This window comes from Balaenoptera acutorostrata, chromosome 11 (genome assembly GCF_949987535.1).
Source record: "Balaenoptera acutorostrata chromosome 11, mBalAcu1.1, whole genome shotgun sequence".
NCBI lineage: Eukaryota > Metazoa > Chordata > Mammalia > Artiodactyla > Balaenopteridae > Balaenoptera > Balaenoptera acutorostrata.
Window position 1 is genome coordinate 97380911 of NC_080074.1, and position 25944 is coordinate 97406854.

The following is a 25944-nucleotide window of genomic DNA, read 5'->3' on the forward strand; positions in this document are numbered from 1 at the left end:
GCTATGCAGTCCAAGCTTCTTAGCACAGCAAAATAGATCCCATCTGTGGGACTTCTTTTGTTGCCTTGTGTCCTCCACAATACACAGTATCCTGCAGCTCTGCTGATCTTGCTGTTTCTCAAATATGTCATGACTTCTCATGGCCTTTGCATAGGCTGTGTCTTCTTCCTGGAACACTGTTTCCCATTTTGGCAACTGCCTAAATAAAAATATTACTTCCTCTGGTGAGCTTTTGTTGAGAACTCTTACATTCACTGGCTTGACTGGGTATGAATTCCCAGTACTCTCATAGCAGCCTGTTCATACCTCTCTTGATATAGTCACCATTCCTTGCCTAGATTGCAAGTTTCATAAGGACAGTAGTTTTACCTTGCTTATTTTTGTACTACCATGTCAAGCATGATGCTAAGCTCCTAATAGGTGGTCAGTACATTAAAAAAAATTAAACAGTATCTTGGTGACTTATAAAATATTTGTGTTTTTCTGCTACCTGTTCCTTTTTCCCTTTCTGTATTAAGTATGTAATGAGTTTTTAGCTTAAAGGTTAATTAAATAACAAATGCAAATGTTCAGTATTTATAGATGAAATTTATTACTTTAAATTTTAAATATTTGAACAAATGAAAATACCAGCAAGCTTCAATTAAAAATTCTAAATTTTATCAAATTCTCACCTGACCAATTTCTCAGTTTCATTTGTTGTAGTTGAAGCCTTTACCTGAGTGTGATCTGTGAAGTAACATGACATGATTTATTTCTTAGGGTTGAGTACTGGAAGCGTTATTTATTAGCTTTGAGCATGCATATAATTTTATTTATTATAAAATTCTTGTTGAGCTGACTAATTCATTTGTGATAGCTTTTTATTACACCATAAACTAGACACTGAGTTCTTGTAAGTTTAGTGCTTCTTTAGACAAGCTTAGTGGCAATTGTGAGACCTATGTAAATGATATTATACAGGAAGGACAACGGCACTTATTTGCTATATCCATTTGATAGCGTGCAAATTGCTTATGGTCAGCCCATATGAGTTCTTCATAATTTGTCTACAAACTGTGATAAGTATTATAGCACAGCGAAACAAGCTATATAGGAGCACATAGGAGGGAGTAACTCTACTTTTTCTAGGCAAGCTAGGAAAGGCTTCTACAGAAAAGAAGCTACCTTTGCATTAACTTTAAAAATAGTCTCTTGATTCTTATTTGTGTTATAAGCAACTTTTTTGAGATATAATTTATATGCAAAAATATGTATATTTTAGTATTTATAGCTTGATGAGTTTTGATAAATGTGTGTATCTACCATTACCTCCGAAAAAAACCCATTTTATCACATCACTCCAGAAAGCTGCCTTAGTCCCTTTCAAGTCAGCTCCTACTTTCACTATCGATAACTACTGATCTGACTTCTATCACTATAGATTAGTTTTGCTGAATCTAGAACTTCATATAATGGAGTCATTCTGTAGGTACTCTTTTGAGTCTGGGTTCTTTTGTTTACCATTATTTAAAAAAATATATCCTTGTTGTTGAATATGTGAGTAGTTAGTTTTTTTACATTGTTGAGTAGTATTCCATTTTATGAATATACCAGAGTTTGTTTATCATCCTATTGATGGGCATTTGATTTATTTCCAGTTTTTAGTTATTACGAACAAAACTTCTGTGGACTTACATGTACAGATCATTGTGTGGGTATGTTTTTATTTCTCTTGAGTAAATACCTAGAACTAGAATTACTGGTTCATAGGGTTAAGTGTACATTTAATTTTGTAAGAAACTGCCAGACTATTTTCCAAAGTGATTATACTAGCAGTGTATGAGAGTTCCAGTTGCTGTATCCTCACCAACACTTGGTATTGTTGGTCTTTTTAATGTTAGCCATTCTAGTGGGTGTGAAGTGATATCTTATTACTGATTTAATTTTCATTTCTCTGATGATTGATGAGATTGAGCATCTTTTTATGTGGCAATTGGCCATTCATGTATCTTTTGTGAAGTATTAAATGACGTCTTCTACCCACTAAAAAGGTTAAAGTAAAATTTGCACACAGTAAATTTACACTTTTTTGGGTGGGCAGTTGTGAATTTAGACAAATGCATACATTTGGGTAATCACTACCATAATTAAAATATAGAATAATTCCACGACCCCCCAAAATATATTCTTGGCTTTTTGTTATCAATCTTTCCCTCCACCTGCAGCTCTAGGTAACCACTGATCTGTTTTCTGACTCTATACAGTTTTGTTTTTTCCAGAATGTAACATAAATGGAATCATATATTGTGTAGTGTTTGAATCCAGCTTCTTTCTCTTACCATAAAACATTTGAAGTTTATATGTGTTATTGTGTATGTCAGTGGTTCTTTTTTTTCCTAAAAATATAAACATTTAGTAAATTATAACACAGATACAGAAAATGTGCAAATCATATATATATAAAGCAAATTAAGTTTATAAATGTGAACACATCAATGTGAGCAGCATATATAGATAAGAAAACAGTACAGTACCAGCATTCTAGAAGTCCCCTCGTGCTCTACTCCTTCCCCCAGAGGTAACCATTATTCTGACTTCTAACAGCTAAAATAGTTTTCCTTTTTTTTTTTCCACTTTTATTTTTATTACAGTGGTTCTTTTTATTAATGCTGAGAGTATTCTGTTGTTCGAATGTACCATAGTTTGTTTATCCATTCCCCATTTGAAGAATATTCAGTAGTTTTTGGTGACTATGAATACATCTGCTATAAACGTTTTCATACAGGTTTTTGTGTGAATACATATTTAATTTCTCTTGAGTAAACACCTGGGAGTGGGGTTACTAGATCTTATGGGAATGTTTAACGTAAGAAACTGCCGAACGGTTCTCCAAAGTAGATGTGCCGTTTTGCATTAACACTAGCAGTGTATAAGAGTTTCAGTTGTGCTGCATCTTTGCTAGTACTTTGTATTGTCCATTTTTTTAAAGTTTAGTCATCTTACTAGATCTGTAGTGATATCTCGCTATAGTTTTAATTTTCATTTCCGTGATGAATAATTATGTTGACTGTCTTTTTGTATGCTTATTTGCCATTTGTATGTCTTTTGTTGATGTGTCTGTTCAGATCTTTTGCCCAGTTTTTAATTGGGTTATCTTTTATTGAGTTTTAGGAGTTTTTCATACATTGTAGATATAAGTCCTTTGTCAGATATATATAATGTACTACAACAGATTGAACGCAGAAAGCTCAGATTTTGTTATTGGCAACAAATTGAAGTGACAAGGTCATTTCATGTATTTCCAAGAAAGTATCTGCCTGATACCTAAGTTTTATTAACCATAGTTTGTCATTCATTTATTTTTTTTAAGGTAAAAATGGTGTTCCATGAAAAAAGCAGCTAGCTCAGTTGGCCAAGTGCTTTTTCTCAAGACAACCATTCTACATTCATATGCAGCAAAAGTACTTTCTCTGTAGATCCTATTTTGTCACACAGAATATTAAATGTGTAATCAAAGGTCAAGCTCTAATGAAATTAATAATTTTCTGCCTTACCAATGTCAGAGTTCATTGAGACTGACTTTTCTTTTGTATGTGGTGAAGAATAAATATAGTGACTATTAGTACAGTTGGTTGCCACTCCCTGCAGTCTTACCCACCATTGCTTTTGGACTATCAGTGCAAATATCAGCACAGGTAGGTAGTTCAGGGTAATCTGTGCAATTCAAAAAAGTTATTCAACACTTTGAATATTTCAGCACCACTTACATTTATTGTTGTAAACATTCACATAGAAGATCTTTGATGATTAGTTGGTACTGACACCCGATGAACAAACAAAACAGTAAGTCCGGCCATATCCTTAAATTTAGTCATATGTAAGGCAAAAGCACAGTTTCTTAGATGACATTAACTTCCGTTTTTATGTTTGCAGCTAAATTTTAAATTTTGTGTTAATGTAGCTTTGGAAATTGGCACTATGATTTCTTTTATTGGCTTTTCCTCTGGGAGGAATTCAGTAATGCTAACTGGAGAAAGCTTTATTAGTCTCTGTTTTTGTGAGTTTCTCCAGCTGGAAAGCTGTAATAAACATTGTTTGGCTTTTAATGAGGTCATATTTACATTTAAACTATGCAATTCATTTTCCTTTAAACTCTGAATGATTGTCTCAAAATAATGCCTCAGCTTAACTGGAACCATAATACTATTCACAAAAAGATAACATGTATAAGCCAATGGAAAGATTGCTTTTGTAATACTTTTTCATTTACAGTTTTGCTCAGGGTCTTGGAGTAGGTTTCATCCCTTCTGAGAGTCAGAGAACTCTCTCTGATAGATCAGTATCATCTCTTTTAACATCTTTAAATGTAGGCAGTATAGCTGTGGGTTGAAGAAGTGAGTTTTCTCATCTCTCCTTTTTAAGCCAATGGGCCATTCTTAAATACAAGACAAATATAAGTAAATTTTCTTTTATTTTAAAATAGAATACTAGTAAATTTCAAAATAAAAACAGTTTAAAATAAAAACTTAAAGTTAAGAAATATTGTAAAACAAAGCAGTATATTTGCTCCTTGATGTGTTTTTGCTCTGGGCACAGTAAAATTTCAGGACTTCAAAAGTAACAAGTTTTTAGATGATAATGAGGTACAGAGATTATAGCAGGTATAATCAAAGGTAGCTAGTAAGAGTGCAAAAGTGCTGTGAACTGAGTTAATCTCGGAACATGTATATAGTTATTTCCAAAACCTGCTACCTTAGAAGCTTATGGAAAATATAGTAGGTATACATTCCATGAGCCATCAGGGTGAAGTCAACACCACACCTTATATGTATCCATGAAAAACCTCCAGGATGAAAGTGAAAAAGGCTAAATAAATACATAAAACTTAGCAATATTATGAAAACAGTTTTGACCCTGTAGACCTCCTGAAAGGATTCCTTAGATCTCCAGGGATCTTTTTTTTTTTTTTTTTTAATAACTTTATTTATTTATTTATGGTTGTGTTGGGTCTTCATTGCTGCACGCGGGCTTTCTCTAGTTGTGGCGAGTGGGGGCTACTCTTCATTGCAGTGTGTGGGCTTCTCATTGCGGTGGCTTCTCTTGTTGCGGAGCATGGGCTCTAGGCACGCGGTCTTCAGTATTTGTGGCACGTGGGCTCAGTAGTTGTGGTGCATGGGCTTAGTTGCTCCACGGCATGTGGGATCTTCCCGGACCAGGGCTCGAACCCGTGTCCCCTGCATTGGCAGGCGGATTCTTAACCACTGCACCACCAGGGAAGTCTGTCCAGGGATTTTTGGATCACACTTTGAGAACCATTGCCCTAGGGTGTGGTCTGGATTCAGCCCTTTGAGGTGTCTCAGCTGAATTTCCAGGGTGGTGTTGATACTCTTTACTCTGTCTTGGCAGAACATGTAAGACCACCCGCATTGCTTGACTTCTGGCATTTTAGTTCTGTTCTCAGCCTGATAATCCTTGAGGATCCTGTGCGTGCACAGCCTAGTTCTTGGTCCAAGGACTCATGGGGATCCCCCATGAGTCCCCCTCACCCCCACCAATGTAACTTTCTCCTTGTTGGGGCCCTGCAGATTCCAGTCTTTGCCCCAAATTCTGTCTGCCTTCTTAAGCTTGTTGAGACCACTGTTCCTAATTTCAGTTTCAGCTTTCCACACTTTGGTTGGGGAGTTGTCATCAGGTTGAGTCCGGGTGATTTTTGGAGCTCACCTGGTGAGTTTCCTTTGTCTCATGGTTTGTGGTCTCGTGCTGCCTTATTTTCAGTTCCTAGAACAGCTGCCTCATAATATTTTGTTTAATTTTATGATTATTTATAGCTGTCTCAGTAGAAGTTAATGTGTAATAGCTGCAGTTTTGTGAGTTAATCATTGATGGTGGTTATTAGCTTTTTAAATTAGGATGGAGTAAAATAGTATGCGTGAAAACATAGGGACAAAAAACTCAGGGTGTCTTGGGAAGAGCATGTAGTCGCTGTGTTTACAGTAGGGTCAACAAAGGCAGGCCTGCATTAGCTCATTCCCCTGGGTTCTTAGTAGAAGTCATTAACTAAAAATCACTGAGTTTCTCCCCACAGCTCTGACTAGGCTTCACAACCTTTATGAACAGAGTACTGGACCAAGTCACTGATGGTTGGCTGTTAGGGGAAGGAAACAATTTGTCAACTTGGGGCTCTAACTATAGGATTCAAGGTAGGGAACACCAGGTGATGAAACTAGGAATTTAGGCTAGGCCTAAAGAAAGGCCCTGACCCTTTATATAAATGAATATTTCTGTTATATTATTCTGCTACCATTGCCCATTTGCTTTAGTTGTCGCCTCATCCTTTCTCACTTGGAAAAATTGAAATAGATTCCTAACTAGTATCTGTGTTTTTCTTCATTTAAATCCAGTAAGCTGCCAGTGTGATCTGTATAAAATGTACAAGTTTGACCATGTCATGCCTCCCCCGCTAAATAATCCAACTTAGCAATGGTTTCCCAAATACCTATAGTGTCAAGTTTAAGCTCCTGAGTACAGGTGTATGGCTCTTTGTGAGATTTGATGCCTTTGTTCTCTAGCCTGATCTCAAACCTTTCATTTTATGATGTAATGATACTGGAATGCATGTAGTACCTTTTACACACAGTTCGTGCCTCAGTGTAATGTTTTCTCCCGATTTCTTATAAACCAACCTGCTCCTCCTTCAAGGAGCAACTCAGGTGTCATTATCTCTGGTTGGACTCATAGCCCCTCTTCTGTTGCTGTCAGAGCAGTGAGGTCACACTTACCTCTCTTATATCTCTATTATATTTGAAAACTGTCTCTTCTGAAAACTCCTTGAATGCCAGAACCATACCTCAAGGGATGTTTGTCACTTGGTAGGTGCTCAGTGTTAGTCTAGCTGCATTGAAGTGAACTGATGAAAATGAAGTAATGGTTAATCCCCAAAAAAGCTTTTCCTATGGAGGAAAATTTGACAAACACCAAAACGTGCAACACCATACAAAGCTGTAACTATACAAACCAATCTTAATAATTAGTATATAAATTACAGTTCTTTTGTGACGTTTAAAATTTTTTGTCAAAACATAAAAAATTATTACTATCTGCTGTAAATGTATAGGGAAATGGAGAAACAGTAAAACTAGTATTTATTTATGTACTATAATTTAAAACATTAGAAATATTATTAAAAGTAGTTTGAGCAGAGTGTGCTGCTGTCTTCTCATTGTATAACTTACTATACGGAACAAACATCTTTTCTATGCCTTGGTGAATTGTCGTATTCCTTTCTATGTTTGGATCAAGCTTTCAGAATATTTAGGCCTTTTTGTTTTCAGTGTTGTGGATTACCTGAGGGAGTCCCTTCAGTGTGAAGTCTTTGCCGCCATTCACTCTGGGGTGGCTTTATCCTTTTTGTCGCAATCACTTTCCTCATTTATGTTGATAACTTGGCCTTGACTGAGTTCTCCTGGCTGCATATATGTGTAGAGTCTTGAATGGCAGTGATGTCGACGTTCCCATGGTCAGCTGTTTCTTCTATAACTCCATTTATGTTCAATTCAGATTTCATTTCCTGTGTTACCACTTTTCATTTCTTTGCTGCACCTTCATCTTTCTTGGCCAATTTCCTTTCGATAATTCATTGCCATAAAATGTTACATGGGTTTATCAGTACAAGGAGGCAACACAGCTATACACTTTGCTGTCTTTGTGTGAGCTGAATAGCAGATGGGCAGAGGCCAATCATAGACTTTGAAAGAAGAATGTGATTGATCACTGATCATCAGACACATCTGTCATTTACATAGTGATTTGTGGAGCTGGCAGTGAAATTTGTACTTTGTGTACTTACAGTTCATGTATTACCATGGTAAGTGAAATTTGATCATGTTGAGCGGGGACTGATGTTATTTAACTAAACTGTGGTAACTGAAGTTCACACGTATTGGAACCGTGCAGAGCCATGACTGCCTGTACAAAATTAAAAACAGGATATTGGAAGGAGCCTGTACGAGGGATTCTGAGGTTTGCTTATGCTTTATTTATGGTAAATGTGCTTCTGAGTTGCTACATGATATATGCATTTAACAATTAAAGATAGTTTGAGAAATTCTGTATTTTGGTAGAGATAGGGTTTAAATTTCAATTTTTTTTGAAGAAAGCTTCTACATGATTTTGTCATTTTTAGGTGGTTCTTTGCCCATATGCAGAAGACTGCATCTCAAACAAGCACTTAATTTATGGGAATAATAGCTGATTGGGAAAAGATAAACACAGATACTCAGCTTATCTTCCCAGCCCCTCTTTTTCCTACTCATTATGGAGATCCAAAACAGTGAAAGGACTCACAGTTAAAAGTGAAAAAATTTAGACCAGCACAAGCAACAAAAGCAAAAATCAACAAGTGGGACTACATCATACTAAAAAGTTTCTGCACAGCAAAGGAAACTGTCCCCTCCCCCCCAAAAAACAACAAAAAACCCTACAGAATGGGAGAAAATATTTGCAAACCATGTATTAGATAAGGGTTAATATCCAAAATATATAAAGAACCCATACAACTTAATTTAAAAAAAATCCAATTAAAAAAATGGGCAGAGGAACTAAATAGATCTTTTTCAAAAGAATTCATCTAAATGGCCACTAGCTACATGAAAAGATGCTGCATGTCACTAATCATCAGGGACGTGCAAAGCAAAACCACAATGAGATATCACCTCTCACCTGTTACAATGGTTATCATCAAGAAGACAAGAGGAAAGTGTTGGCGAGGGTGTGGAGATAAGGGAATCCTTGTACACTGTTGATGGGCATGTAAATTGGTTCAGTTACTATGGAAACCAGTATGGAGGTCTTCAAAACATTAAAAATGGAACTGCCATATGATCCAGCAATTCCACCTGTGGATATACAGTTGAGCCTTGAACAACACAGGAGTTAGGGATGCCAACCCTCTGTGCAGTTGAAAATCCACATGTAACTTATAGTTGGCCCTCTGTACACATGTGGTCGCTCTGTATCCGAGGATCCACATCCAAGGATTCAGCCGACCATGGATTGTGTGGTACCGTAGTATTTATCGTTGAAAAAAATTTGCGTATACATGGACCTGTGCAGTTCCAATTTCTGTTGTTGGAAGTGAAAACAGGAGTTTGAAGAGATACATGTACTCCTATATTCATTGCAACTTTATTCACAATAGCTAAGATACAGAAACAACCTAAGTGTTCTTCAACGATGAATGGATGAAGAAGTTGTAGTATATATATACAATGGAATATTAGCCATTGAGAAAGAAGGAAATCTGCCATTTGTGGCAACATAGGGGGGCCTTGAGGGCATTATGCTAAGTTAGATAAGTCAATCAAAGAAAGACAAATATTGTATAATATCACTTAGATGTGGGCTCTAAAAAAGCCAAACTTATAAAAGCGGAGTAGAATAGTGGTTACCGTAAGCTGGGGGCTGGAGGAATTGGAGATGTGTTGTTTTAGGGTACAAACTTAGAACTAGTAGATAAATAAGTCCTTGAGATCTAATGTACAACATAGTGATTATAGTAAACAATACTATATTATAAACTTCAAAGTTGCTAAGAGACTAGATCTTAATTGTTCCCACTGCACAAAAGAAATGATAATTATGTGATGTGGTAGGGGTGTTAGCTAATGCTATGGTGGTAATGATATTTCAGTATATAAATCTGTGTCAAACCAATATGTTGTACATCTTAGCCGTACGTGATGTTATATGTCAATTATACTTCAATTTGAAAAAAAAAATTAGTCTAGGAAGAACTTGGACTTGGATTGTACAATAATAAAAGAACAAAAGGTGCATGGGTTGATTTAATATTTTGTCATCGACTGGTTGCTCTCTTTTTAAAACTCTTCTTGTGGTGAGAGATCTAAATTCTTATCATAAATTGATTCCAGCTGTCTTATTTTTAACGTTGTGAAATATAAACCAGAGGTGAGCTGTTAGCTAGAACATTGCTAAAATATTTACTGATAGAATGACCTGTAAACAATTGGCACTCAGCCAACTGAGACATGACATTAGCATGTCAAACTACATAATGAAACGCTGCCACCAAATTCAGTCTGTGATCATTGGAAATCTCTAGTCAGTTTCTCTGCCAACTTATTCTTCAAATGTATTATTTCTTTTCTGCTGGCTGTTGTAGACAAGAGTTCTTTCATGTAATAGCATTATTAAGAATGAGGTATTTGTATGCCTCAGCAAAAGGTATACTTTACCAAATCAGAATGTGGAAAATTTATCCTTCATTTACTTTAAAAAATCTTGTCCTAATCCAGAAATTGCATGAAACATAAATGTGCAAATTAGAGGTAATAAACAATAAACATTAAGCACATAATTATATTGATAGTTGTAATGCTATGAATATAAGGTAGTCTGAGAGCTTATGAGAGACTGTATAACCTAATTTGGGATTTAAGGGAAGGCCTCGTAGAGGCAACACGATTTAAGCGGAACTCTGAAAGAGGAAGATAATAGGTAGAGGGAAAGCCCTATACTGCCAGGGAGTATGGTACCCGGCATATAATAAATGAGGTGAAGAGTGGCATTAATTGAAGCTGAAGAGATGGGTAGGAGCCAGATAGTACAGAGTTAAAGATTATGTTAATAATTTTGCTCTTCATTCTAAAAGTGAGAAGCCATAAACAAGGGATTTATGACATAAACAGCAGTAGCTAAAGCATATATAGAGCTTCTACGTGCTTTGCATATATTAACTGCTTTAATTCTTGCAGAAACCCTATGAAGTAGATCTGTTTTGAATCCTCATGTTATAAGGAATATGAGGGACAGAGAAGTGAAGTAACTCGCTCAAGATCACGTATCTGGGAAGTGGCAGAACTGAGCTCTGGAATCTGTGCTCTAAATCACCGCTACACTATCTTATAATCCAACTTTTCCACACTTAAAGGGCTTGTAATTATAAATTATACAATTTATAATTGAACAGTTACAACAAAAGAACATTTCTCTGTTACGGTGATATCCGAAATATGACATTCATACCAGTAGGTGTTATATGGTTGAACATCTTTTATTTTAATAGCTGTGTATTTATTTTGATGTGTATTAATATTTACCTCTTTTAAGGCATCACTTTTTGGCCAGAGACCTAGAAATCATCCTCAGTTCCTGCTCTTCCCTCACTCCTCAAGCCAAGTCCTGTCAGTTTTTCCTTCCCAAATAGCTGTTGGCTTTGCCCTCTGACAATTTCTTTTTTGAATGGAATCTTTAATCCATTTATATTTTAATGTTGTTATTTACTTGCGTGTAGCCATGTCTGTCATTTTGTTTTCCTTACGTCCTGTTTTTCTTGTTACTTTGCTTCAACTTAACTGCCTCCGTTTTTATTAAGCAGATGTTTTCTAGAGTATCATTTTAATTCCTCTGTTGAATTCTTTTTTTTAAAAATTATTTATTTATTTTTATTTATTTATTTATGGCTGTGCTGGGTCTTCATTTCTGTGCGAGGGCTTTCTCTAGTTGCGGCAAGTGGGGGCCACTCTTCATCGCGGTGCGCGGGCCTCTCACTATCACGGCCTCTCTTGTTGCGGAGCACAGGCTCCAGACGCGCAGGCTCAGTAATTGTGGCTCACGGGCCTAGTTGCTCTGCGGCATGTGGGATCTTCCCAGACCAGGGCTCGAACCCGTGTCCCCTGCATTGGCAGGCAGATTCTCAACCACTGCACCACCAGGGAAACCCCTCCTCTGTTGAATTCTTAACTATAATTTTTAAGATATTTTCTTAGTATTTGTTGTAGGGATTACAATATCATTTTAATCACAATGGACTTCAGATTAATGCTAATTTAATTCCAATAAAATACAGAAACTTTGCTCCAGTATTGATCTATGTTTTTCCTTGTCCGTTTTGCTACTGTTGTCATATATTATGTTTCTGTATGTTATAAAACACTAATACTGTGTCATAATGATCGCTTTAAGCGGTCTTTTTTTTTTTTCTTTTTGGCTGTGTTGGGTCTTCGTTGCTGGGCGCGGGCTTTCTCTAGTTGTGGCGAGCAGGGGCTACTCTTGGTTGCGGTGCACGGGCTTCTCATTGTGGTGGCTTCTCTTGTCGCAGAGCACAGGCTCTAGGCACGTGAGCTTCAGTAGTCGTGGCACACGGGCTCAGTAGTTGTGGCTCGCGGGCTCTAGAGCACAGGCTCAGTAGTTAGTTGTGGCGCACGGGCTTAGTTGCTCTGTGGCACATGGGATCTTCCTGGACCAGGGCTCGAACCCCTGTCTCCTGCATTGGCAGGTGGATACTTAACCACTGCGCCACCAGGGAAGTTCCTTTTTTAGTCTTTAGTAAGGTTATTTTGTATATAAGACACTTTGGAAACTGGGAAGTCTTGCATTTTTTAAAGACGCTAAGGGAATCACAGAAAAAATATATAAGCCTTTTATATTAACCTGCATATTACCGTTTCTGGTACTCTTGATTTCTTCTTGTGACTTTAGTTTGTGCTGTAACTTGCCTCAATTTTGCTTCCCTTTTCTCTTCTTAATGCTACTATTTCCATATATATAACACCTTTATATGTTACAAGCCCAATAAAACAAGTTTATAATTATTTTTTTGTGCAGTTGTCTTTTTAATCCATTAAGAGAAGAAAAGGGAAAAATATATTTGTACTGTCTTTTATAATTACCTACATAATTATCTGTATGAGTACTGTTTGCTTTTTCATGTGGATTTGAGTTAACATCTAGGTCACTTCTTTTCTGCCTGAAGAATATCCTTGGTATCTCTTGTAAGGCAGATCTACATGCCACAAATTCTCTCACTATGTTTATCTGGGAATGTCTTTATTTCACCTTCATTTTGGAAAGATAGTTTTGCTGTATGTAGGATTCTTGGTTGACATTTTAATTTCTTTTAGCACTTTTAGTGTGTCGTCGTACTGCTTTCTGACCTCCATTGTTCTGATAAGAAATCAGCTCTTAGTTATATTGTGGTTTCTTTGCAAGTGATGAGTTGTTTTTCTTAGTGCTCGCGATTTCTTTGTCTTTCAACAGTTTAACTGATGTGTATAGTTGTATATATCTGTGTTTATCATACTTAGAGTTTATTAAACTTCATGGATGTGTATGGGCTAGTATTTTAAAAATCAAATTAGGGAAGTTTTTGGTCATGATTTATTTGAAATATCGGAACCAAAGTACAATGATCATATTTAGGAAATTAACATTAGTACATTTCTGTTATAGAATTTGACATGCTGTAAAATTTTGCCAGGTTTCCCAGTAATGTCTTTGTAGCATATTCTGCAGCTGATGAGTCCAGAATCATACACTTTATATAGTTACTGTGTCTCTCTTTATTTATTTTTCTTTATTTTTTTTTGGCTGCATCGAGTCTTAGTTGCAGCACGCGGGATCTTTTTGTGGAGGCATGCGGGATCTTTTTCGTTACCGTGTGGTCTGCTGGAGCTTCTCTCTAGTTGCGGCTTGTGGGTTTTCTCTTCTCTAGTTGTGGCACGTGGGCTCTGTAGTTTGTGGCACGTGGGCTTAGTTGCCCCACGGCATGTGGGATCTTAGTTCCCTGACCAGGGATCAAACCCCCATCCCCTGCATTGGAAGGTGGATTCCTAACCACTGGACCACCAGAGAAGTCCCTTACTGTGTCTCTTTATTTTCCTCCTACCTAGATTAGTTCATCTGCCTTTCTTTGACTTTTATGACATTGATATTTTCAAAGGCAGTTGTTTTGTACAATGTTCTTTAATTTGGTACTCTCTGTTTCCTTAATAATTTTGTTCAGGTTATGCATTTTTGGGCAGAAATAATATGTAAGAGAATATACATAAAAGAGACGGTATGGGGGCTTCCCTGGTGGCGCAGTGGTTAAGAATCCGCCTGCCAGTGCAGGAGACACGGGTTCGAGCCCTGGTCTGGGAAGATCCCACATGCTGCAGAGCAACTAAGCCCGTGCGCCACAACTACTGAGCCTGCGCTCTAGAGCCCACGAGCCACAACTACTGAGCCCGTGCGCCTAGAGCCTGTGCTCCCAACAAGAGAACCCACCACAATGAGAAGCCCGCGCACCACAACAGAGTAGCCCCTGCTCACCACAACCAGAGAAAAGCCCGCATGCAGCAATGAAGACCCAACGCTGCCAAAAATAAAATAAATAAAATAAATAAATTTATATATAAAAGAAAGGTGGATTGTTCTTCCCAGCATATCACATATATGATGCCAGTGTTGATGATGATGATGTTAATTTAGATGATGTGGATAAGGTGGTGTCCACCAAGTTTATTTTCTCTAAAGTTACCATTTTCCCCTTTGTCATTAATAAGTAATTTGTGGGGAGATACATTGAGACAGTGTAAGGTATCCTTTTTGCCAAAGGAACTTTGATCAGATGGTTTTTGCGTCCTGGATGATGCTTGTCTTGAGTCAGTTATTACCATCATGGTGGCAAAAAGATAAATGATTAAAATTTCGATAACAGTTTCTAGGAGTTTCAGTTTTAGTGTTCCTGAGAGAGCTTTCTTTATCCAATAGTTATAATTATAAGATACTTGGCGGTTAACCTGCTTATGTCATGGGTTTATTTTTCATGATTTTTAGGTTCATGTACTGGACAGACTGGGGAGAAGTACCAAAGATAGAACGTGCTGGAATGGATGGTTCAAGTCGCTTCATTATAATAAACACTGAAATTTACTGGCCAAATGGACTGACTTTGGATTATGAGGAACGGAAGCTTTATTGGGCAGATGCAAAACTTAATTTCATCCACAGATCAAATCTGGATGGAACAAATCGGTAAGATTGCCTTATAAATTTATTTTTAAACTTTAAGTCAACCCCGTGATATCTTGATGTAGTAATCAAATTATAAAGCCTAATTTTATTAAGAAGTTAGCATATTATTGGCTTAAGTGTCAAAGGGGAAGAAGAATAGATTTTTAGTTTGCTTTTTAAAAAGGTAACGACATTTCTCATCTATCTTGGTGGCACTTAGAATTTATGGGCTGTATTTTCTCCTTCTTTACTCTGAGCTAATTTAGTTCTGCAGTGGTTCTCCACCAGGGATAGTGCTTCCATTCTCTTCCAGAGTGTTTGGAAATGTGTGGAGAATTTTGGTTAACACTGGGATTGGGAGTACTACTAGCATTTTAGTTTCTGGGGGGCCAGGGATGCTAAACATCCTGTAATGTGCTGGGCACCTAATGTGACAAAGAATCATCCTGTTCAGACTTACCCACCTCCCAGGTGCTGTTTGTGGAAGCTCATTTGATAAATCTGTAGACCAGAACAGGGTTGGCCAACTTTTTCTGTGAAGGGCCAGATCGTAAATATTTTAGGCTTTGTGGGCCATATCTCTGTTGCAGCTATTTACCTCTGCTGTTGTGGTGTGAAAGAAGCTATATATAATACCTAAGGGAATGGGCATGGTTGTGTTCCAGTAAAACTTCTTTTGAGCCAGTGGACTCTAGTTTGCGGACCCCTAGACCAGGAGAAAACCTACTGCATGTATGCTATACCCCAGTATTCACAGAAGACAAAGTTATAGTACATAAACATGGAATTTGTATTCAGATCATGTTCAGATTTTTAAAAAATTTTTTTATTGAAGTATGGTTGATTTACAATGTTGTGTATGTTCAGATTTTTAAAAATTATTTATTTATTTATGTATTTATTTAGGCTGCGTTGGGTCTTCGTTGCTGCGTGTGGTCTTTCTCTAGTTGCGGCGAGCGGGCTTATCATTGTGGTGGCTTCTCGTTGCAGCGCACGGGCTCTAGGCACGTGGGCTTCAGTGGTTGTGGCATGTGGGCTCAGTAGTTGTGGCACACAGGCTTAGTTGCTGCATGGCATGTGGGATCTTCCCGGACCAGGGCTCAAACCCATGTCCCCAGCATTGGCAGGCGGATTCTTAACCACTGTGCCACCAGGGAAGTCCTGTTCAGATTTTTTTTTTTTTTTTTTAGATTTTTAAAAACACTTTATATTCTTGTGTTTGGAAGATTATTTAGGTTTCTAGTGGTCTCATTCTAAGACCTCAATAGAAGCAGGGAGCCTTAGGTAGTTGAAGGAATTTTTCAAAGTGTACACATTTGTAACTTATCTGAACTATGAGTCAGGAAGCATTTATAAGTGTTGAAAACCAGGAAAGATTTAAAGAATATATTAAAGTGAACTTTTTAAAATCATGGAGTGAGAGAATTTTTTGCCTTGTTGCAAAAAAGAATGAAATGACTCACAACAGGATGGTTTAAAAATAATTAGAAATAAGTGTCAAAAAAAGTGATAAGTATATGATGAATATAACAACATAATTGCTGTGTTTGAGCTTCAAATTTGTCTTTGAGAGGGATACTAGGAAGTGAATATGGCCACTCCGTAGGTTTTTGACTCTCTCGGAATACCCACACAAAAACCAATGGAACAAGATAGCAAATCTGAATACTTACGTAAAGTTAACCTCAGGCATCCAGAAATGAAAGCAGGTAAGGGCAGACCACTAAGAGCCACAAGACCTCCATAGTATTACTGTCTGTGCAAGAGTAAGCTGAGAGAGTGAGTAAAGTATGTCACTCAACTTAAAAGCAGGGGACCTCCAAAATAGCCCCAGCTATTTACTAGACAGTGTAGTGGGCTATATTAAGAGCAGAAGCTGAAATGAGAGAGTGGGGGGTTGCCCACTCCAATATGAGGCAAGTGCAGTGTGTCCGTGGTAAAGACAGAAGAGGATAGAGGAGTCTGGCTCCAGAGAACTCTCAAAACAGACCTGCTAGAGTTAGAGTTCTCTACCAGGACTGGGTACTACAGAGTAGAGACAAAGTTGAATAGAAGAGCATCAAAATTCAGCACAGTAGGGAAAATTAAGGAATGAAAGGAGAAGGAAAGAGAAGGTTCAGATAAGGATGGGCAGAGGAAGAGCTGGGATATCTCAGAAAGGGAGCTACCATATTTTTTAACATGTGAAAACAGAAGAGTGAATTCTGTAAAGTTAGAAAAACTATGCTGAACACCACTATGTTCTAAAAGTTCAGGAAAACTAATTTCACATAAATAGAAACATAAAAGTTTCAAGGTATAAAATCTCATTTAAGATTACTATGAAGAATATCTTATATTTATAACAGTATTTTAAGCTAATAACAACTAAACTTTAAATGCATACTTAGGGACTTCCCTGGCAGTCCAATGGTTAAGACTCCACGCTTCCACTGCAGGGGGCTCGGGTTCAGTCCCTGGTTGGGGAACTACGGTCCTTCATGCTGTGTGGTGCGGCCAAAAAGAAAAACCATAAAACAAACAAACAAAAAAAACCGTGTACTTAAACTCTACATTTTTCCCCCAAACATTTAGTGTTTGTGATGTCACAATGCATGTCTTTATACCTTGTGTATCCATTAACACATTATTATAGTTAGTTATTTTTACTACTTTCGCTTTTAAGTGATTTGCTCACCACCATTACGGCATTAGAATATTCTGAATTAACCCTATATTTATCTTTACCAATGAGATTTATACTTTCATATGTTTTCCTGTTACTAATTAGCACTCTTGTTTCATCTTGAAGAAGTACCTTTAACATTTCTTTTAAGGCCGATACAGTGGTGATGAACTCCTTCAGCTTTTGCTTGTATGGAAAACTCTTTATCTCTTTTCATTCTGAAGGACAGCTTTGCTGGGTAGAGTATTCTTGGTTGGCAGTTTTTTCTTTCAGCACTTTGACTGTATCATGTCACTCCCTTCTGGCCTGCAAGGTTTCTGCTGAAAAATCTACTGATAGTCTTATGGGGGTTCCCTTGTGTGAGACAACTTGTTTTTCTCTTGCTACTTTCAAGATTCCCTCCTTGTCTTTAACTTCTGACATTTTATTTATAATGTGTCTTGGTGTGGGTCCTTTTGGATTCACCTTTTTTGGAAGTTTCTGGGCTTCCTGTTTCTGGATGTCTGTTTATTTCCCCAGGTTGGGGAAGTTTTCAGCCATTATTTTGGGATAAGCTTTCTTCCCCTTTCTCTCTATCCTCTCCTTCGGGGACCACTGGCATGCAAATAGTAGTCCACTTGATGGTGTCCCATAAGTCCCTTAAGCTATTTTCACTTTCTTTTATTGTTTTTTCTTTCTGCTTCTCTGACTGGATGAATTCTACTGCCCTGTCTTTGAGTCTGCTGACCCTTTCTTCCACTTGATCTAGTGTACTCTTGTACCCCTCTATTGAATTCTTTATTTCAGTTACTGCATTCTTCGGCTCTCTGATTTCTGTTTGGTACTTTGTTCTCTTTTTATTTTTTTGTTGTTGAAATTCTCACTTTGTTCATGCATTGTTCTCCTGACCTCAGTGAGCATATTTATGATTGTTGTTTTGAACTCTTAATCACGGAAATTATGTATCTTTGTTTCATTATGAAGTCTGTTTCTGGAGGGGTTTTTTTGGTTTGTTTGTTTGAAACATATTCCCTTGTTTCTTCATTTTCCTTGACTCTCTGTGTTGGTTTCTGTGCATTAGATAAAACAGCCACCTCTCCCAGTCTTGACAGAGGAGTCTTGTGTAGGATATGAACCTTAGCATTCAGCTTGGCCTGAGCTCTTGGTTGTCTCTCAAACCTCTGTGATTGTCCAAGCTGCCTTCTTTGTTCTTCTTGCTCCCAGTAGTTGAGTGTGTGCCAGGATGTGTCAAGTGTTCCATAGAGGAGGATTGCAGCCGGTACCTAGGTGAAGCCTGTTTGGAAGTCAGACCCCCAGGCAGCAGGGAATATGCATGTAGTTTGAGCCCTTCTATGGAGAATGTTGGAGATAGGCTTTTTTTGCCTGCTCCTTCTGCTCTGGACCCAGCTTATAGCTGTGGAAGAGGTTCCTCCTGTACCCATTAAAAACTGCTTCATTGTTTGCCATAGTCCTGTGGGATTTGTCAGTGCAAGCCCTGTTGACTTTCAAAGCCAGGCGAGCCAGGGGCCCATTCTTTGAGTGGCATCCATGAAATCTGGGGTACCAGATGTGTGTACAAGCTGATTCTGTGTGGAAATACTGGAGATTTGGAGTGGGCTAGTGGGAGAAGGCAGAGGCGGTATCTGCTGGCTTCCCTGGTCTCCTAGGAGGATTGCACTTAGCCCCTGGATGTCTGCCAAGTTAGAAGCCTCAGCATTAGACAGCAGCTTTTAAAGTACGAAAATAGACCTCTTTTAGGGAAAGACTGGGAGATGAGCAATTCTGACTGCTCCCTCTGTGCTGAGCTCTGCTGGGCTCGACATCTTACGTAAGCCTAATGGTAATCGAAAACAAAAACCTGTCCTAGATATACAAAAGATTAATAGAAAAATCATCAAATCGCAAAGAGAGGAAGAGAATAAGAGAAGACGGGAACAGTTGAAATACAAAACAGCCAGACAGCAACAAAATGGCAATAGGAAGCCTATACCTATCAATAATTACTTTATATGGAAATGGACTATATTCTGCAATGAAAACATGTAGAGTAGCTGAATGGATAAAAACACAAGACTCACTGTATGTTGCCTGCAAGAGACTCACTTCAGCCTTAAGGAAACACACACTTTGAAAGTAAAGGGATGGAAAAATGTATTCCATATGAATGGAAACTGAAAGAAAGCAGGGAAGCTATACTTATATGAAACAAAGTAGATTCTAAGCTGCAGACTGTAACAAGAGACAAAAAAGGTTATTATATAATGATAATGGAGTCAGTCCAAGAAGATATAATTTTGTTTATACACCCAACATAGGAGCACCTCCATATATGATGCAAATATTAACAGGCCTGGAGAGAGTAATAGACAGCAATACAACAATAGTAGGGACTTCAGTACCCCACTTTCAGTAGTGGATAGATCACCGAGGCAAAAATCAGTAAGCAAATATTGGACTTAAACTACATGTTAGACTAGGTGTACTTAAGAGATGTTAAGAAACATTCCATCTAACAGCACCAGAATACACATTCTTCTAGAGCACACGTGGAACACTCTGGAGAATAGATTATATGTTAGGCCACAAAACAAGTCTTAATAAATTTAAGAAGGTTGAAATCATAACAGGTATCTTTTCTAACCACAGTGGTATGAAACTAGAAATCAGTTACAAGAAGAAAACTGGAAAATTATCACCTCATACTTGTTAGAGTGGCTTTTTTCAAAAAGACAAGAAATAACAAGTGTTGGTGAGGATGTGGAGAAAAGGGAACCCTTGTGCACTGTTGATGGGAATGTAAATGGTGTAGCCACTGTGGAAAACAGTGTAGAAGTTCCTCAAAGAATTAAAAATAGAACTGCCATATGGTCCAGCCATTCCACTTCTGGGTATATGAAGAAAACAAAAACACTTAACTTGAAAAGATACATACACCCCTATGTTCATTGCAATGTTATTTACAATCACCAAGATAAGGAAACAACCCAAGTGTCCATTGATGGATGGATAAAGAAGATGTAGTATATATGTACAATGGAATATTATTCAGCCATAAAAAAGAATGAAGTATTGCTATTTGTGACAACATGAATGTACCTTGAGGGCATCATGCTAAGTGAAATAAGTCAGACAGAGAAAGAAATACCATATGATCTCACTTACATGTTGAATCTAAACAACAAACGAACAAAAAACCAAGCTTGTAGATACAGAGAACAGATTGGTGGTTGCCATAGGCAGGGTATGGGGGTTAGTGAAATGGTTGAAGGGAGTCAAAAAATACAAACTTCCAGTTATAAAATAAGTAAGTCCTGGGGATGTAATACACAGCATTGTGACTATAGTTAATAATACTGTTTTACGTATTTGAAAGTTACTAAAAGAGTAAATCTCAAAGGTTCTCATCACAAGAAAATGTGTACTTGGACAATGGACGTTAACTAGACTTGTGATCATTATATGTTATATACCAATATCAAATCATTATGTTGTAAACCTGACGCTAATATTATGTTGTATGTCAGTTATACCTCAATTAACAAGAAAAGAAAATTGGAAAATTCACAAATACATGGGGATTAAACAGTATTCTCCTGAACAACCTGTGGTTGAAGGAAAATGTCAGAAGGGAAATCAAAAATATCTGGAGACAAATAAAAATTGAAATACAACCTGCCAAAACTTACGGGATGCAGCAAAAGGAAGTTCTAAGAGGGAAGTTCATAGTGCTAAGTGCTTACATTTGAAATGAGAAAGATCTCAAACAACCTAACTTTACACCTCAAAGAACTTGATAATGGAGGACAAACTAAGCCCAAAGTTGCCAGAAAGAAGTGAATAATATATCAGAGTGGAAATAAATGAAATAGAGACTAAAAAGACAATAGAAAAAATCAGTGAAAGCAAGAGCTGTCTTTTTTGAATGAGAAACAAAATAGACAAACCTTTAGCTAGACTTAATAAGAAATAGAGAAGACAAAATCAGGAGGAGACATTCAACTGATACTACATAAATAGAAAGGATCATAAGAGACTCCTGTAAACAATTACATGCCATCAAATTGAACAGCCTAGAAGAAATGGATCATGACTGAATCATGAAGAAATAGAAAATTTGAGCAAACCAGTTATTTATACGAGATTAAATCAGTAATCAAAAACTTCCCAAAAAACAAAAGTTGAGGACCAGAAGGCTTCACTGATGAATTCTACCAGACATTTGAAAAAGAATTAGTACCAGTCCTTCTCAAAGTCTCCTGAAAAATAGAAGAGGAGGGAACTCTTACAAACTCATTTTAAGTGGCTAGCATTACCTCGATATCAAAACCAAACAAGAAGCCTACAAGAAAAGAAAATTACAGGCAATATTCCTAATGAGTATAGATGCAAAAATCCTCAACTAAATACTAGCAAACTGAATTCAGCACCACATTAAAAGGATCATATACCATGATCAAGTGGAGTTTATTCCAGGGGTACAAGGATGGTTCAGTATATGCAAATCAATCAATGTGATTCAGCACATTAACAAAATGAAGGATAAAAGAGATGTGATGATCATGTAATCATCTCAACAGGTGCAGAAAAAGCATGTGACAAAATTCAGCATCCGTTCATGATTAACTCTCAACGAAGTGAGTATAGAGGGAACATACCTCAACACAGTGAAAGCTATATATGACAAGCCCACAGCTAATATCATATTCAAAAGAGGAAAGCTGAAAGTTTTTCCTCTAAGGTCAAAACAAGACAAGGATGTCCACTCTTGCCACTTTTATTCAGCATAGTACTGGAGGTCCTAGCCAGAGCAGTTAGGCAAGGAAAAGAAGAAAAGGCATCTCAATAAAAAGGAAGAAGTAAAGCTGTATTTGCAGATGATCTGATGTTATATATAGAAAATTCTAGAAACCACCACAAAACTGTTAGAACTAAAAACAAATTCAGTAACATTGCAGGATACAAAATCAGTATACAAAAATTAGCTATGTTCCTGTATGCTAATAATAAACTGTCAGCAAAATTAAGAAAATCTTATTTACTATATCATCAAAAAGAATAAAATACCTAATATTAAGTTTAACCAAGGAGGTAAAAGACCTGTACACTGAAAGCTATGACACTGATGAAAGAAATTGAAGAAGACACAAATAAATTGAAAGATATTTTATGCTCACAGATTAGAAAAATTAATTTGTTAAAACGTCTGTACTACCCAAAGCCATCTACAGATGCAGTGCAATGCATATCCAAGTTCCAGTGGCATTTTTCACAGAAGTAGAACAAACAATTCTAAAATTTGTGTGGAATTACAAAAGACCACAAATAGCCAACGGAATCTTGAGAAAGAATAAAGCTGGAGGCATCACACTTTCTAACTTCAAACTGTATTACAAAGCTATAGTAATCAAAACGGTATGGTATTGGCATAAAAACAGACACATAGATCAGTGGAACAGAATAGAGAGCCCAGAAACAAACCCATGTGTAATTGGTCAATCAATTTATGACAGAGGAGCCAGAATATCCTGTGGGGAAAGGATAGTGTTTTCAATAAATGGTTTGGGAAAACTGGATATCCACATGCAAAAGGATGAAACTAGATCCCTATCTTATACCACACACAAAATCAACTCAAAGTGGCTTAAAGACTCCAGTAGAAGACCTGAAACTATAAAACTTTTAGAAAAGAACAGAGCGTAAGCTCCTTGACATTGGTCTTGGTTATGATTTTTTGTGTGTGTTTGACACCACAAGCAAACAGTATGGAGGCTCCTCAAAAAATGAAAAATATTAATTCCATATGATCCAGTAATCCCACTTCTGGATATTTATCCAGAGGAAATGAGAACAGGATCCTGAGGAGATATCTGCACTTCCATTTTCATAGTAGGATTATTCACAATATCCAATACATGAAACAATGTAAGTGTCTGTTAGCAGATGAATGGATAAAGAAGATGTGGTATATACACATTCAGTAGAATATTGTTCAGCCATGAGAAGGAAGGACATCCTGCTGTTTGTGGTAACATGCACGGACCTTGAGGCCGTAATGCTCATTGAAATGACCCAGATAGAGGAAGACAAATATTGCGTGGTATTACATATATGTGGAATCTTTAAAAAAAAAAAAAAGTCAAACTCATAGAAACAGAAGAAAAGTGGCTGTCAGGAGATTGGAGGAAATAGGAAGGAGTTGATGGAAGGGTGTAAACTTTCAGCTATAAGATGAATAAGGTCTGAGGATTTAGTATACAGTTGACTCGTGAACAACATGGGTTTGAACTATGCGGGTCCATTTATATGCAGGTTTTAAAAAATAAATATGTACTACAGTACTACATGATTTGTGCTTGGTTGAACCTGCAGATGTGGAGCCTCAGATATGGGAGTTCCAACTGTAAAGTTATACACAGATGCAGGGGTTTGCACCTTTAATCCCTGTGTTATTCAAGGGTCAGCTGTATAATATTGTGACAATCGTTGATAACACTGTACTGTGTAATTGAAATTTGTTATGAGAGTAGAACTTAAATATTCTAACCAAAAAAAAACACCAAAAACACGAAACCCTAAAAAGTAAAACAAACCCCCCCCCAAATGTGTGAGATGTGATAAATAACTAGATGAGGGGTATTCTTTCACAATTTATGTGTGTATCATATCATTACTATGTACACTTTATGTATCTTTCAAATTTGTTTGTTAATTATACCTGGAAAAAGCTGAAGAAAAAAAGTGAGGAACAGAATAATGTCCTTACATAAAAATCTCCCCAGAAAGATATGATCATAGAACAGATTAAACCTCCATTTAAAAATGCACTATCACTAATTGAGACACCAGTATCACATGTCAAAGACCAACATATATTAAAATTAGAAAGTTCAGAGATGAGATGCCAGAACTGAGGAAAGAATTATAAATAAAAGAAAAAAATCATTTCAGAAAAGCTAGCTAAACTAGAAGGGACAAAAGAGTGAGTAAACAGAAAAGATCTTTAAACAGAAGTTGAAAAGGGGGAAAAATTTAAGGACTAAAAAGAAATGTAAAAAGATGAACAGGATTTGAGAGAAAGTAACAAATATTAAAGATAGGCAAAGAAGAAAAAACACATAGATAAAAAAGACTCTTAGGAAGATAACTTACATAAAGGAATAGTACAAAAATGAGGAACTATAATTCAGGAAAAGTTTCTTAAAAGAAGATTTGAAACAACAGATAGAGAAGATTATGTACCTGGTAATATAAGCTAAAGCTTATACAAGATATAAGTAAAATCACTCTATAGAAAAAGGAAAATATTCCTTTAAGAATAAAATAAATGACTTTTTAAAAGGAAAAGAAAATTAGATTCACATTAGGCTTTCTCACAGCAACACTCCCTGTCAGAATTAAATGGAATAGTATTTTTAAGATATTGAAAGTAAGAAGAAGGTGTGAGCCAGTGATTTTTCTCCCCAGCAAAAGTGATTTTCCTCATACAAAGCCATAGACAAATTTTATTAACATGCAAGAAATCAAGAAATACTGTTTCCCTGAGTCATTCTGAAAATGGACTAGTGGCTGAGCTTTAGATAATCAAAATGATGAGCGATATAACAAAATAAGGCTTGGTGAAGAGCATTAAACATATAATTAACTTGTATTAAAACTAAAGGAGGATTAAGGTTGAGAGTATGGTATATAATGTCTAGATAATGTAGGTAAAGCACCACTCTAAAAAATAGAGTGAAGGGACTTCTCTGGTGGTCCAGTGGTTAAGATGCCGTGCCTCCACTGCAGGGGGCATGGATTCAATCCCTGGTTGGGGAACTAAGATTCCACATGCCTTGCAGAGCGGGCAAAAAAGAATAAATAAATAATAAAATAAAATAAAATTTTAAAAATAGAGTGAAAGTTAGAGGTATTATATGCAAAAATTTTGTTCAACTCTTTATAGTGACTACAATGGTGTATTGGTATTAATATTTATAATTTTGGATCAAATAAGTGAGTAATTTTTGGATATATTAATTCCATTGCCTTTGAATATGTAGGATTCTTGTTGTGGAAGAAAGGATACATAGATGTAATACTGTGGCGGGTAAGTAAGAGAAATCAATAATCCTGAGTTTTAATTGAAAGGACTGGTGTGAGCTCATTAGTTATTGTATGTTACAAAAATACACACAAGTATGTATGTTTATTTCTTAACTGTGACCACTGATGAGGACTAGGGAAAACACCACCCAGATTGTATTCTTGGAAAAACATTCCACCTTAAAAGAAATCAAACCTTTCAGGTGAAATGGTTGATTCTATGTCTCTTGCAAGAAACGTCCAAGATGAGCTGGAACATTATGTCATAGTGGAAAGCAAGGAAGCTATTACAAGCTACTAGGGTCATTTCATAAAGCCCAGAGAAATAACTTGAAAAGCCTCTCACTGGTCAAAGATTGATAGAAACCCATCAAGTATGTTTAAATCCTTGAGTGCATAATGATACTTTTTTTTTTAAAGGAAGTCACTTTCAGAGGATGACG

General features: G+C 36.8%; 1 protein-coding gene across 4 annotated transcripts in view; it reads left to right on the plus strand.

The window, feature by feature from the left end:
- Positions 1-25944, plus strand: part of LRP6 (LDL receptor related protein 6) — a 185290-nt gene that overhangs the window by 62584 nt on the left and 96762 nt on the right. For all 4 annotated transcript variants that reach the window (XM_057556231.1, XM_057556232.1, XM_057556233.1 and 1 more), the window contains one exon: positions 14599-14796. In XM_057556231.1, coding sequence (XP_057412214.1) covers positions 14599-14796 — 198 coding nt within the window. The remainder of the gene's footprint in view (positions 1-14598; positions 14797-25944) is intronic.